This window comes from Patiria miniata, unplaced genomic scaffold (assembly GCF_015706575.1).
Source record: "Patiria miniata isolate m_02_andy unplaced genomic scaffold, ASM1570657v1 HiC_scaffold_30, whole genome shotgun sequence".
NCBI lineage: Eukaryota > Metazoa > Echinodermata > Asteroidea > Valvatida > Asterinidae > Patiria > Patiria miniata.
Genome location: NW_024037070.1, coordinates 4518150 through 4532737, shown reverse-complemented (window position 1 = coordinate 4532737; position 14588 = coordinate 4518150). Strand labels below are relative to the sequence as shown.

At 43.5% G+C, this 14588-nt stretch overlaps 2 protein-coding genes across 2 annotated transcripts in view; both read right to left on the bottom strand.

Annotated features, from left to right (window-relative positions):
• Nucleotides 1-6077: 6077 nt before the first annotated feature.
• LOC119739081 lies at nucleotides 6078-7480 on the bottom strand. The gene is made up of 3 exons (XM_038213916.1): nucleotides 7240-7480; nucleotides 6792-7078; nucleotides 6078-6650 (listed from the first exon to the last, which is right to left on the bottom strand). Exons 1-3 carry the CDS (start codon nucleotides 7478-7480, stop codon nucleotides 6078-6080), a joined length of 1101 nt encoding a protein of 366 aa, XP_038069844.1.
• Nucleotides 7481-9485: 2005 nt separating this feature from the next.
• The window catches only part of LOC119739080 (deleted in malignant brain tumors 1 protein-like), a 41087-nt gene continuing 35984 nt past the window's right edge, over nucleotides 9486-14588 (bottom strand). The window contains exons 15-17 of the mRNA XM_038213915.1: nucleotides 14168-14329; nucleotides 13648-13799; nucleotides 9486-12025 (exon numbers count right to left, since the gene is read on the bottom strand). Coding sequence (XP_038069843.1) covers nucleotides 11924-12025; nucleotides 13648-13799; nucleotides 14168-14329 — 416 coding nt within the window. The 3' untranslated portion in view covers nucleotides 9486-11923. The remainder of the gene's footprint in view (nucleotides 12026-13647; nucleotides 13800-14167; nucleotides 14330-14588) is intronic.

The following is a 14588-nucleotide window of genomic DNA, read 5'->3' as shown; positions in this document are numbered from 1 at the left end:
GGTGAACAGTTCGCCCGCGCTCACTCTTACATGTCTTACATTATGTCTGATGAATAAAGCTGCAGTGGCACAGAACCTGAGAATAATCTCCTCTGAGTTCTTCATCGATTCATCTCACTTCATGGTGGCAGCGGTGGTGAAAAAGGCCAGAGAACACCCATCACTCTCAACTAAGCAGAGTAACTGAAAACTACCGGAAAGCAGCAGAAATTGTCTCTGCGACAACAACGTTTCCGCTGTAATCGCCAGTGTGAACTGTACATATCCATGTACTCGCCGCGTGCGTAGATTTAGCGCACCACATCACACACTGTATGCCGCACACCCACCGTCGCCAAGCCCACTGCACACCGCACGCAACGTAACTGAAACTCAGCTGCGTGCGTAGCCTAGCCCGGAGTCATCGCCGGACCGAGCCAAGCCTAAGCCATCACCAGAGCCAACGCTGAGACGGACCGCTATACCGTGCTGTGGACAGCACGGACAAGAGAAAACCCCTCGCCCCGAGTCGACCATCGGCATCATAGCGACAGAGGACTTTTTCGTCTTTTTCGTGGAGCTGAGTGAAAGCTGATCGAGCTCCAATTTGACGCGACTGCACCGGGACTCAACCGAGCTTACTCGACCCGTACACACGGTCGACCGGTCAGGGACCAGCCCGTCGCACCATCGCGTGACCAAGGCAAGTCACTACAATAACTTTGTCAAAAGTCTGATCTACGGGAGTGATCATCAGCCCCCCCCCCCCCCCCCCCCACCCAGCCAGTTCACGTAACAATGTACACCTTTGAATCACCTTCATATTGTTAAACATTGTTTTGCTATCGTGCACACATTCTTAGCTGTGCGTATGAACAAATAGTTCCGTGAAAATCACAAGCCCTGTGAACCGCTTCACGCATCTTTACGTCAAGTGTGACCTTTGACCCTATCACTCCGCATCATCGCCGGAACTGTGCGCTTCCCGCTCATCACAGTGAACATTCGCCGTATTCATCCGCCAGTGCCGGAATTGTTGTGATTTATTGTGATCACTAATCGTAGCACTTACCTTTAAGCTACATTGCAGTTGCTATTGTTTACAATTTCGTTTGCTGTAGCATATTGAATTGTATCCCAGAGATTTCAATCCCACAGCCCTGCATCATGGCCAAGTTCCCAGAAATAAACTGGGGTGCCACAGACATCGCAGAAGAGTTTAAGCTTTTTAAACAACGGATGGACCTGAGCTTCAGGGACCAGGAAATCACCGATCCTGCCAAGCGTGCTGTTAAGATACAAATAGCAGTCGGAACTGGAGGCCTCAAAATGATAAATTCTTCAAGCCTGTCAGCAGAAGAACAACTGATCCCCAACCAGTTATGGGAGTTGTTCGAGAAGCAGCTACACATCAAAGTGAACTTCCGCATACATCGCCTGGAGCTTATGCGGTATCGCCAGAAACCAGATGAATCCCTGGACAACTTTGTCAACAGATGCCGAGCAAAGGCACACGAATGTAACTTCGGACCAGAGGAAATGACGGAACGCCTCATCGAATTAGTGATTGCGTCTACCACATCTGAATCTTTCCAGAAAGATCTTCTAGACAAACCCATTGGTTTTAGCATCGATGACATGCTACAAGAGGGACGGAAGTACGAAGCCATCCTTGCTGGCAAAAAGTGCCTTGAGACGTTGGAGGCGTCACATACAGCTGTCCATGCTTTCCGACCCACTGGCAGAACCTGTGGCAACTGTGGTCTATCCCACCCACCAAGACGGTGTCCTGCCTACCGGGACACATGTAAATCATGTGGTTCCAAGGGCCATTGGGCCAAATTCTGCAGAAAGACCCGAAGCCAGGGTAAACGCAAGGGCAAATCTCCGTCCAGACGTGGCCGCAGCCCATCGCGAGGAAATACAACTCGCAGACCAAGATCCAAAAGTCGATCCAATGCCGGCAAGCAGAAGCCAAATGACACCAACAGAGATGAACAACCCATCCATTCAGCAGAAGCTTCAGAGGAATATGAAACAGTATTCCACACAGTTACTGTCTCGAACCTCTGCATGAGCTCGATAGACAACAACAGGGAGGCATACACAACGCTTGATGTTATCTGCCCCGACCTCATCGGCACACACCGACTAATCACAAAAGTTGACACTGGAGCCGGAGGAAACACGTTGCCACTCCGTACGATCAAACAGATGTATGGATGTCGATGGAAGTCTTTCGTCCAGCCTGTGAAGACCAAGCTGACGGCGTACAACGGTACAGAGATTGTATGCCTAGGGTGCATTGAGCTTTTATGCCGCTACAAGACACCGAAGTGGACAAAGAACAGATTCTACGTCGTAGATGTCCCCGGACCAGCCATAGCCGGCCTGCCCATGTGCAGCGAGCTTGAAGTGGTCACCATCCACTCCACTGAATCGTCACCTCAACCCCCTGCATCACCCAAACAACCAGGAGTAGGTGAACCCCAAAATCTGTCACATGACACCATCAAGTCGGTCCACGACCTCGTGAGGTTGTACCCCAACCAATTTGACACAATTGGAAACTTCAAAGCCAGAGCAACTCTTCATCTAAAGGAGGATGCTAAACCGAGCATTGACGCGCCCAGGAAGTGTAGCATACACCTGAAGCCGAAGCTCAAAATAGAGATCGTCAAGATGGAACAGCAAGGTGTAATTAGAAAGGTCACCCATCACACCGACTGGTGTAGTTCGATAACCACGAGCTTGAAACAAGATGGGACACTTAGGGTCTGTCTGGATCCTAAGCGGCTGAACCAGAGCCTCAAGAGATGTCCGCACAAAATACCCACACTGGAGGAACTCAACCCAGCATTTTCTCAAGCCAAATTCTTCTCGAAGCTTGATGCTAAAGCTGGGTATTGGGCCGTCAAGCTTGAGGAAGAATCCCAAGAGCTGACCACCTTTCGAACGCCATTTGGCCGGTACTGTTTCCAGCGCCTTCCATTTGGTCTCTCCATCAGCCAAGACATCTTCCAGCAGTGCATGGACGACATCATAGAACAGGTTCCAGGATGCGTCGGCATTGCTGACGATGTTGCTGTATATGGCCGTACTGAGGAAGAACACGATGCCAACCTCCTGAATCTACTTCAAACAGCCAGCCGTGAAGGCTTAGTTTTCAACAGCAACAAATGCCATATCAAGACCAACCAAATCAACTTCTTTGGGTCACTGTACTCCGACACCGGCATCCGGCCGGACCCAGGCAGAATTGAGGACATCCACAGCATTCCAACACCTCAGGACAAGGAAGACCTGCAAAAATTCCTAGGCCTGATCACATACGTCTCTGCATATATCTCTAACCTGGCAGACAAAGCAGCGACCCTCAGGGATCTCCTGAAGAAGAATGTGCCATATCTGTGGCAGGATGACCATCAAGCAGCATTCGAAGCCTTGAAATATTCCATCACCACTGACGCGTGTCTCCAGTACTACAACCCAGAGATACACACTGTGCTGGAAGTCGACGCATCACAGAAGGGTCTGGGAGCCTGCCTCCTTCAAAACAACAGGCCGATAGCATTTGCGTCGAAGAGTCTTTCCCCGGCACAAGCCAACTACTCTAACATAGAGAGAGAAACACTAGCCCTAGTGTTCGGCATCACAAGGTTCCATAGCTATCTCTTCGGGAAAGAGTTTACACTCCACACTGATCACAAGCCACTTGAGATGATCTGGAAGAAACCCCTCTCGAGTGCACCACCTCGTCTGCAACGCTTGCTAATTAAGGTGCAAGGATACAACTTGGACGTACAGTACAGACCAGGGAAAACAATTACGCTATCAGATGCTCTGAGCAGATTGCCAAACCCGACAAAGAGTGATGACATACCCCTAGACAGATTGGTCGGCAGTTTTGATGTCTATGAAGGCCAAGACGCCATGTGCATGGACCTTGTGCATTTTGGGCAGTCTAAGCAAGAGCAACTGCAGAGAGAAACAGCAAGAGACCCTGTACTAAGTGCACTGTGTCAGATAATATACAGTGGCTGGCCAGACTCCGTCAAGGAACTACCTCGAGACCTACGGGTCTACTGGCCATACAGGGATGAGCTTGGTATCTCCTGGGGAATGATCTTCAAAGGAAGACAGGTCATCATTCCAGACTCACTTCAGACGGATATCTTACAACAGCTCCATACAGGCCATATGGGTATAGAGAAGACAAGATGTCTAGCCAGAGAGTCGGTCTACTGGCCCAACATCAATCGCCATATTGATGAACTTGTCAAAGCGTGTTCCTACTGCCAGGAATCCCAACCCAAACAGCAAAAGGAACCATTTGAGCCACATCAAGTACCTTCGACCCCCTGGACCAAACTTGGCACTGATCTGTTTGAAATCCACGGAGACAACTATCTACTGATAGTTGACTATCATTCGAAGTACCCTGTCGTTCACAAGTTGAACAGCACAACCAGTACAGCAGTTGCTGGCATCACCTCACACACATTCAGCCTCCTTGGAGCACCAGCTGAGGTTATGTCAGACAACGGCCCCCAATTCGTAGGCAAACACTACGAAGACATGTGTAACACATGGGGCATCAAGCACACAACTTCGTCTCCATGTTATCCACGTTCAAACGGTTTCGTGGAACGTTCAGTCAGAACCGTCAAGTCAGTGATCAAGAAATGCCAGAAGTCTGGACAAAATGTCGACATAGCACTCTTGAACCTCCGTGCAACCCCTGTGGACTCCAAACTACCGTCACCAGCTGAAATTCTCTTCGGCAGACCGATACAAACTACCTTGCCAAACAACCACCTGCAAGCAAACCCCCAGAAAGCTGAGGATATCAGAGACCAGCTAGAGGCAAGACGACAAAAGATGAAGACCGACCATGATGCCAAACAAGCAGTAAAAGAACTCCCGCAACTCTATGTTGGCCAACGAGTGCGAATCCTGGACCAGCAGAACCACACTTGGTTGCCTGGTGAAGTCACAACAGTCTGTAAGGAACCTAGATCATATGAAGTCACCACACCCAATGGACACAGACTACGTCGCAACCGTTCGCACCTACGTGAGATGCCCAGCCAGATGAAATCCCTGGCTACGCCCAAACGAGTTCGATTCGCTGATGAATCACTTCCACTGTCCAACAAGAAGCTAGACACAGAAGCTGTGAAACAAACAGACCGAAACAAAACAGACCGAAACAACACAGATCGAAACAAGTCTCCGACTGTCACTCGCAAAACAAAATCTGGACGCACAATCCGAAAACCAGCCAGATACACTGAATAACATCACACACCCAGATTATACATAGCAGATACTTCAAACAATTTGGTTCAGAAACGATATTACACATTTAAGTTCATATGGAAACAAAAAAAAATAACCCACACGATTTGAAACAGAACTCAAAGTTTCATATGTTTATTAAACCTGTTTCAGTACATTTATTGTTGTTTAAAGTTAAATTTGTTAACCGTTCAAAAAGGAAGAAAGCAAGAAAGTACCAAAGTCAAATTTCAAAAGAAAGAAAGTACTAAAGTTCACTTTGTTACTGTTAAAAAAACCAAACAAAAAACAAAAACAAAAAACAAAACAAAAAAAAGAGTTAAATTTAGTACTAAAGTTCACTTTGTACTAAAAGTTCACTTTGTTCACTTTGTTCAAAGTACTAAAGTTCACTTTGTTACTGATTCAAAGTTAAATTTGTTACCGTTCGAAAAGAAGGTACTAAGACTGTGTGCCACATATTGCAGAGAAACAAAAGTTGTAGTTGTTAGTAAGATATGACCACCAATGTTTCATATGCCTGTCAATTGAAAAGCCATCACTACACATTTCATGTAAATGCTTGCTAATTAAGTAAATTCCAGTTTTATGTGTACACCAATAATTATTCCTGAAATTGTACTTTCAAAAGGGGAGGGATGTTGTGATACTTCATGAGCACTACGTTGTATGCGCGCAAGCACATTAGGTGAACAGTTCGCCCGCGCTCACTCTTACATTATGTCTGATGAATAAAGCTGCAGTGGCACAGAACCTGAGAATAATCTCCTCTGAGTTCTTCATCGATTCATCTCACTTCAGTCTGGAGTCAATGGCTCTTCGTCACGGGGGTCCAAGCTGAGCTGTGTGAGCGGTCTCGCGTTTAAGATAGCCTCCACTTCAGCAATCAAGGTAAGTAGCACCTCATCACATACCACCTGTTCTTGAAGGAGATTCTTGAGGATCTTTCGAACAGATAACATATCATCCCCTCCCAGACTCCGTTGACTTGCCGTCGGTGGGTTGAATTGCCACTCAATTCCTCGTTGATGAAGATAGTCTCCAAACTTCTGCTCGTTCAGTGATGCAATACTCTCCCGCAACTCACGCTCTCCATCCGTGAAGTTGGTACCATTGTCACTCCTGATCTTTTCTGGTGTACCTCTCCTGCTGATGAACCGCCGCAAAGCGTTTATGAAGGCGTCTGTGTCGAGTGAGTGAGCAATTTCTATATGTATGGCCCTCATTGTAAGACACGTGAAGACACGTACGTATCTCTTGACATGGCTGCGTCCTTGTTTTACGTAAAGTGGACTGAAGTAGTCCACGCCCACGTATGTAAAGGGGGGCTTCTCTGGAGTGACTCTTTCTGCTGGCAGCTCACCCATCAGCTGTTGACAAAGGGGTGCATTTTTTTTCTTGCAACGGAAACACTTTCCAATCAATCGCTTCACTGTAGATCCTCCGTTCAGTATCCAAAATCTCTCTGTTTATAGTGACGTCCAGGTCATACCTGCCCCTGAATGACCAACCTTGAGATGATGATGTTCGATCAGCAGCCTCGTCACCTGGTGATCGCTCGGCAGGATAATTGGATGCTTGATGTCGAGTTGGATTGGCGCATTCTCAAGGTGTCCACCTACACGCAGAATTCCATCCACCAAGATGGGGCTCAATTTGTGGAGCGCTTTCGGAACTTTCTTACTCTTCTTGGTGGTCCTTCTGTTGTCATCTGCATGAGCCTCAAGTACAGCAATCTCGTTACGGAACGACGGACGCTGGGTGTATTTGATGACGTCTCTCTCAGCTCTCTGCAACTCTGACAAAGACAGTCTGTTACAACAGAATTCACTGGCATCCCGTCTTCCCTTGGCACGAGCATAGAGGTAGTCTCTATATCTCAGCAACCAGGCAACTCCACGCTTCATTTGACTCCAGGATCCGAGTGATCCCGAGGTGAAGAAAATTGTCCAGTCTTACTCCATAGCTGAGAAGGATTGTGTACAGAAGTTCCTGAGTAGATACTCAGGAACTCCTTTACACAATCCTTCTCAACTATGGAGTAAGACTGGACAACTTTCTTCACCTCGGGATCACTCTGCAGAGTATCGGGTAGTACATCTAGGTAGGGCCCCTTGAGAACAACAGGTGGGAGTGGCCAGTGTTGTTCTTCCTTCAACAGGAAATCAGGTCCGTTCAGCCATCGTTGGTTCTTGATCATGTCGTCTGCAGTCAATCCTCGTGAGCCATCATCCGCCGGGTTACTGGCCGACACTTGGAGGGGTAAGATCCACTCTCTATCCTTGAAACGCAGTTTGATTTGCAACAAATGTCTGAAATCTGTGACACTTTGAAATAACAATGTTGATTTAAACCCAAATTAATTTTCACAACTTGCCACCATGGGCGTCGCCAGGATTTTTTCTAGAGGGGGCAAAATATTTTTTTTGCCAAAAATGCTTGCATTTCTCAACACATTCTCGATTTATCAGTTTTAGAGGGGGGGGGGAGGGACATTTTACCCCCCCCCCCCCCAACTCATTAAATTTACACCACTTCGTCTTCGCGCCTCTTTTTCTTTTCTTTTCTCTCTTTTTTTTCTTCTTCTAGGTTTTTATTTTTTATTTTTGCTTTTCCGGGGGGGGGGGGGGGGGGCAAGTGCCCCCCTTGCCCCCCCCCCCCCCCCTCGCGACGCCCATGCTTGCCACTACAAAAAGTATTATCCGCAGAATCAGGAACCACTGTTGACCTTGTGCAGAGAATAAACAGCTTTAAAATATTTTTTTTATTACATATCTGAATAATTTTACCCCCTAAAAATAGTTAAGCGGCTTTGCATATTTCGCGTTGATGAGTAGTGCACATACAGTGCATGCCAAAATCTAGTTTTTACCTACCTACCGTGCGAGGAGCCCTTCCTCATCTCCGGCCGGCTCCCCAGTCCTTTTTTTTTTTAAGCGGACCGTTCTCATCAAAGATCTGCGGCGCTATAGGATCTTTGTTGGTTCTCATTATAATGTTACGCCCGCCCCAACCAAAGATCATTTAGTGCCTGTAGCGCCGGCGCAAGATGGATTACTCAACGGCAAAAAGCGTGATCACGTCAGGCAGACTGCCGCCACCATGTTGGTATGCGAAGTGTTGAAAAGTCCCAGATGTGTAAACATTAGTAATGGCGTTTGCACGTTAATCGTCGCTGTCTTCATCTCAATGTTCGGCAGTCTAATCACATACAGAATTGTCATTCTTCAAAATCAGAAAGATTTAGGAATGGTGATGAACTGAATAAGACTGGTTTTATTCAAATATTGGCATTCGGCACGTAAATTCTCCATAAATCGGCCCGGAGCGGCATCGGACCATGACGGTACATTTTCATTGTGTTTGCGAAGGTACTTTAACTAAAGGCAGTGTATAGTTGATGATTTTCCTCACTAATGAAACAGATTAGGGCCCCTTACTCATTTGAAATAACATTTGCATGTGATGTTTTCCTAAGCAAAATGCTTGCCTAATTCATTCATAAGCAGTTGGCCGGCTGGCCTAGGCCTAGCCCCATAAATGTGGCCAATTGACTGGACTACCTCCGCAAATATAGGCCACACTTCCACTTGTCAATTTTGATTTTCACATTTAGGCTTAGTTTGTAGGGTTTTTTTGCTTTAGAAGCATACTCGCCCTCTTTATAGGCTTATCAGAAAGTGCTGCCTTTCTAAGATGTCTATTTTTCGTGAAATTTCCAGATTCATTTGCACACGTTTGCGAATCAAAATTTCAACATGAAATTTCACAAAAATTGGACATCTGAAAAAGACAGCACTTTCTGATTAGCCTTTGAAAGAGTGAGTATGCTTCTAAAGCAAAAAAAAAATAATACACTAAGCCTAAATGTGAAAATCAAAATTTGACATAGTTCGACACGTTTTTGTACATGTGGAAGTGTGGCCTATGTTTATGGAGGTAGTCCAGTAAATTGGCCACATTTATGGGGCTAGCCTAGGCCTAGCCCGGTTCTGTTGCAAACCAACATCGACGACAACCACCATTTTGACCACCACCACCACGACCACCCACAACCCACCACGACAGTCCTTCTGATTTGAGGCGTGCAATCACACCCCAACACCATCGCACGCTGTGACGTGCGGGGAACGCAATGCAGAAAGAAATAAGTAATAAAAACAGGAATCATGACTTTTGAAGCAAACGCAAAAAAGAGACCAAGATATGATTAACAAAATTTAATGAATTCTCCCAAATCAATCAACAGGTCAATGTGTGATACAACAACCATTCTCAGTTAGTCTGCAACTTTAAACTTCATGCAAGAACCCCAAAGCATTAGATACAGGTGTGACAGCAAAGATTCTTTTCTAGAGGTTGGATGTAATTTATTTACTCCGAATTTACACCACAAAAAAAAAGGGTTGGTATTAGCTATAAAGAAAAAAGAAAGAAAGAAAACAATCATAAGTAAACATCAAAATTAAACAAAAGAATTAACACTTTCCAATGATCAACAAAATAAAATCTTGGTGAATCTCAAGTAATTTAAAAGATGGCTAATAATGCAAAAAGGAAAATACATGTACCTAATCCTCTAAAGAACAACACGATAAAGTTTCCTTAAATTCAAAGTTAAAATGTCAGTGTTCTTTCCTCTACTGTTCTAAAGCCTGTAAGAATAAACAATGCCTTTAACTTTAATCTCCTTAACAACTAGTGCCTGGCCCAGCCTCTCCAAGAATAAACAACGTTCAGTTTTCTGCCTAAAGAAAATAATCTAAGCATGGTCAAAATGGTACTGAGAGTATGAGTTTCCACAGTAGTCTCATAACACTTCCACTAATAAAAGAATACGAAATAATCAGAATGAAATGATAACTGCTCCTAACTTCTACTTTAACGAATTCAAGAAAAGAATTTCTGTACAAATATGAACCTGATCACTGTTTCTGGCAAAGTAAATTCACTAAGAATGCCGTTTCAGGATCCAAATGTCAAAATAGTAAGAGTACAAACATCACAAAATAACACAAAATCTCAACTTGAATTCAGGGGCCAAACAGTAAACTAAATCAAAACCAATAACCATAAATACATCTCAAGCTTTTCAGAACCAATAAATGCATTTTCTCTCTGAAAAGACTCCAAGTAAGTACATGTATAACAAACTAAAAATCAATGCAGTAAACTAGAATATCAATGAATTCAATGAAACCAAGCAAGTCACTTCCAAGAAATGGAAACTTTGTAAGCATGACTGGAAACTTTCAAAGAGATCCTCCTAGCAAGATATCTAAACCCTTAACTTCTTAAAGTATCAAACTAAAATCAATTAACTGACTTGTATAAGAAATGGTCCTCAAACCAATATACAAGTGTAAACTTACCACAAATCTCCAACAACAAGGATTCTTCTAGCCTCAGAACTTTGGTGAAACGAGCATGGAACAAGAGTGAATAAATGACTGCGTGTGGACTGCCTTGCATCAACTGAAGGAATGGCTAGATAAGCCACATGTCTCAGAAGTGGGTACCACAGGAAGTGCTTTGTGGTCTACCTAATGAATTATTCATGATCCACACTTAAAGAGGAAACAGCTATTTCAGTTCTCAATGAAGCAAGTTAAAAGAATAAGAAATTACACAATTAAGAAACTCATGCTTTAAACATAAAAGAAATAGCCAGATAGTAAAAACATAAAAAAATTCTGTCACACAGGCAAAGCAAAATATATTACAAAGATATTAGCAAAGCAGCAAGTTATACAAATAGGCAAAAACAGCTATTTCAGTGCTCAATGAAGCAAGTTAAAAGAATAAGAAATTACACAATTAAGAAACTCATGCTTTAAACATAAAAGAAATAGCCAGATAGTAAAAACATAAAAAAATTCTGTCACACAGGCAAAGCAAAATATATTACAAAGATATTAGCAAAGCAGCAAGTTATACAAATAGGCAAAATACAGTAAAGAACAAGCCGGCAAAATAGGGTTAATAAGCAAAACAACAAAGGAAAATTGTATTCGGCCAAATATTATTACCAATAAGGAACCAGTAGCAGGAACAGGCCCTGCCCAGCCAGTGCCCACAACGGTATTAGTGCAGCCGTCGAACCAAGCATCTCCGCACCCAGCCGTAGATCAGCCAAGCCACAGGTAAGTCAGCGTTGAGTACCGGGAAGTCAGCCACATCAAGCAGGCCACGACAGTCCAGGTCTCCATCCGGTAGTACCGTCAGCCTCAGCCACGATCCAGCGATGAGGGTACATCGGTAAGAACGGTGGGAGATGCTGGCTCAACGATGTTCTAATGGAAATCGCACATAATGGTTGTACATGGGCACCAACTGAGACCGAATAAAAGCCAGTCAGTGCTTATATAGGGTATTTACCCGCGCGTAGCCACCATAACAAACATTCATTAAATACCAAAAATTCTAGTGCGGGAGCAAACCCTACTAAAGGATTACAGGATAAGTGGGTTCGTAACAAACCACAATGTTGGCGCATAAGACAGCTGGAATTTTCAAGAGTAGTTACATGCCTCAAAAATCCTAATAATTACTTTTAAAGAATAATGGTTAGCATCTCTGTGCCAGTTACCAGTGGGAAGTTTGTGGGCTGAGAGCTGACTGGCTCGTAGGGAGGGGGCGGGGCCTAGACATCTGACAACTGGGGGACTGCTGAGGATGGTAGTGGACCGCGGGATCTCCAGATTACTTCCGCTTGTTGTACCTGGATATAGGTACGCGACGGAGCCTGTCACAAACAATAAAAACACTTTTGACAATCGCATTGCGTTTTGGGTATGGATGACAAACAAGCGATGCAATATACTTACAAACCTATCGGGGCAGTGAACCAGTCCCACTTTAAATTCCATCTTTCTTCTTTAGTGTTTTTCAAAAGTACTTGATCATGAGTGCTCATTTTAATGCAGAGAATATTTGAAATGCAATTTGAAAATTAAAATCAAACTTTAAAACTTTGAAGACAAAAAATTATCCTAAAATTTCCAGTTTGCAGGCGTTGAGGAATGATTGGTTACAGTTCGCTGAGAGAGCTTGAAATCCCAATCCTGATCGGCCAACATCGGCCTCTCCAGTTTCAGGGTCATAGTTACCTTTTTTTCCAAACAAGGGAATCCCAAAACCTTCTTCATTCTGCTCAGTTTCAAACAATGATTTTTCAAACAATTATATTTCACATCACTTATGTACCAAAGTGTGAAAAGATGATCACTAACTTTCAGATATAAATATACTTAGGACGAATCAAATGAAAATTAATTAGCTGGTTCACAGCCCCGTTGTTTTTGTGCACAAATTGCCTAGTTTCATTGTCATCCATTCTCAGAATGCACAGGTTTATTTATGCCAGGTTTATTTATGCCATTTAGTTTTTGTTTTGAATTGAAAAAATCTGGATAAATATGTGCTGGGCCAGTGGGCCTGGACGCGGATTCAGAAAGGGCCATTATCGGCGACAGTTTTCCCATTCATAAATACTTTTCAATCAAAAATGCAAAACAAGTCCAAAATTATAAATTTCCAACGATTTTGTTCAACTACATGTATTTCACTTCATGTTTTGTGAAACATCCCTCTAGCTATGGTTATGGTATGTGCCTCTCAGGAGTAGTACTAATATATATATTATCCTTATATGGAGATTGACCCATGTGTAGTGCGTACTGTGGGATGTGGCACAGAACATAGCGGTGCTGGTGTAGTGTGAATTTTGGACTCTTGGTAGTATCCATTCTCTTGGTAGTATTGCATATATGCAATATATATATATACCAAAGTGTAGACTATGAACATTCAACCAATAAAAGGGTAAAAGGGACCAGATTTCGTAGCATTCCAAATTCACGTGACACCCAAAAAAAGTGTTTAAAACCAGTTGGCGTTTCATCAACCGTTTAAAACCACCCAAGTGACGGGCTCTCCACCAATAGGAATGAGTCAAATACTGTCTCAGGTATTTATGAATGATACATTAATGATTTTTTTTTAGTAGAATGTTTTCAATGCAGTCACCATGGGCCTTATGCACAAGTTGGCCATTTGTCTCAAGTTCCCTGAATATATTTCATAAATTGTTAACTGTTGAATGGGATGGCACCAGACTATTTATGCCGCCTTAATTCACTGTCTTTTTTTTTAAATCGGGCTTAAAACATTAGGGAATGTTTAATTACCAAATATAAATTATTCATTGAAGCAGACTTGATTTAATTAGCAATTTCCTTGCTTTCATTTGTTTTTGTAAGTTCCAAAAATGAAAATGTTACCTCACTTTCAATTCAATATGGCCGCCTCGTGCATAAGGCCCATTATCTAGCAATGTGCAAATGAAGTGAACGGGGCCAAACTTACTGCCGTTGTTGATTTGGCGGGGCCTTTTTTCGACTTGCAACAGCACAGTTTGCAACAGACGTACAACAAAATACAGCCAACGATCACCCCGAAAACAATCCCAATTATCGCTCCGGAAGAGAGTCCTGCAGTGGGCCCGGATGGTTGGTATACTGTGGTTATCAAATGGTGACATGTCATTGGTTGAAACTGATCATGTGACATATTGCATAAAATATCCCTATAATGCACTGGAGTATACCTCGGGTTAGGGTGTGCATTTATGGGTAGTACAGGAATCCGGTACCCGATTGGCAAAAAAAAAGAAAAAAAAGGGGAACCGTTAAAAGAACCAACACCAACAGTTTAATCTCGGAAGTTGCTGTACAGATTGTCCATAAAGGTCCGCAAGATAATATTTTAAGTTTGAGGTAAAATTTGCTCTAGCAAGGCATCAACGTTTTAAGTAAAGGTACTAAACTGCTTTAGTGAACAAGATTTTTGTGGGTGTCTGTACCCAGATATGCAGCTGTGTACTTACCCGGAGCACCGTTGCATTTTACCCACACGTCTTCACCATGAGAACAGTAGTCAATACTATCCCACTGGCCATGGTCGCAATTGACTAGTCTGGTATCGTATACTCCACAGGCAACATCAACAAGCCAGATGGGTTTGGTACTACTCCTTCCGGTTTTGTAATCTAAACCAAGCAATGAAACAAAAGGCTGAAGGCTATATGTTCAAGTATTCTTCATTATTCCCCCAGGTAAAATTTCAAAATAAACAAACTGCTACCCCAAATTTACATCATTAACCTAAACCTTGCAAAACATAAAACCTAAAAGTCTGTGTATGCACATCACGCACTCCAGGTTCCTTAGTGGAAGAGAATGTTGACGCCCCTTTTTTTCATCATATATCATCTCAATGAAGGTCAGTGAAAACATGAAAAAGCCATG

What these genes read in the sequence shown, in the direction of transcription:
- LOC119739081 (XM_038213916.1), bottom strand. Translation starts at nt 7,480, where the DNA reads ATGATCAAGAACCAACGATGGCTGAACGGACCTGATTTCCTGTTGAAG. An exon ending in CAATCCTTCTCAGCTATGGA is followed by an intron (nt 7,079 to 7,239) that starts GTAAGACTGGAC and finishes TGTCTTTGTCAG; the next exon opens with AGTTGCAGAGAGCTGAGAGA. An exon ending in TCGAACATCATCATCTCAAG is followed by an intron (nt 6,651 to 6,791) that starts GTTGGTCATTCA and finishes CTTTGTCAACAG; the next exon opens with CTGATGGGTGAGCTGCCAGC.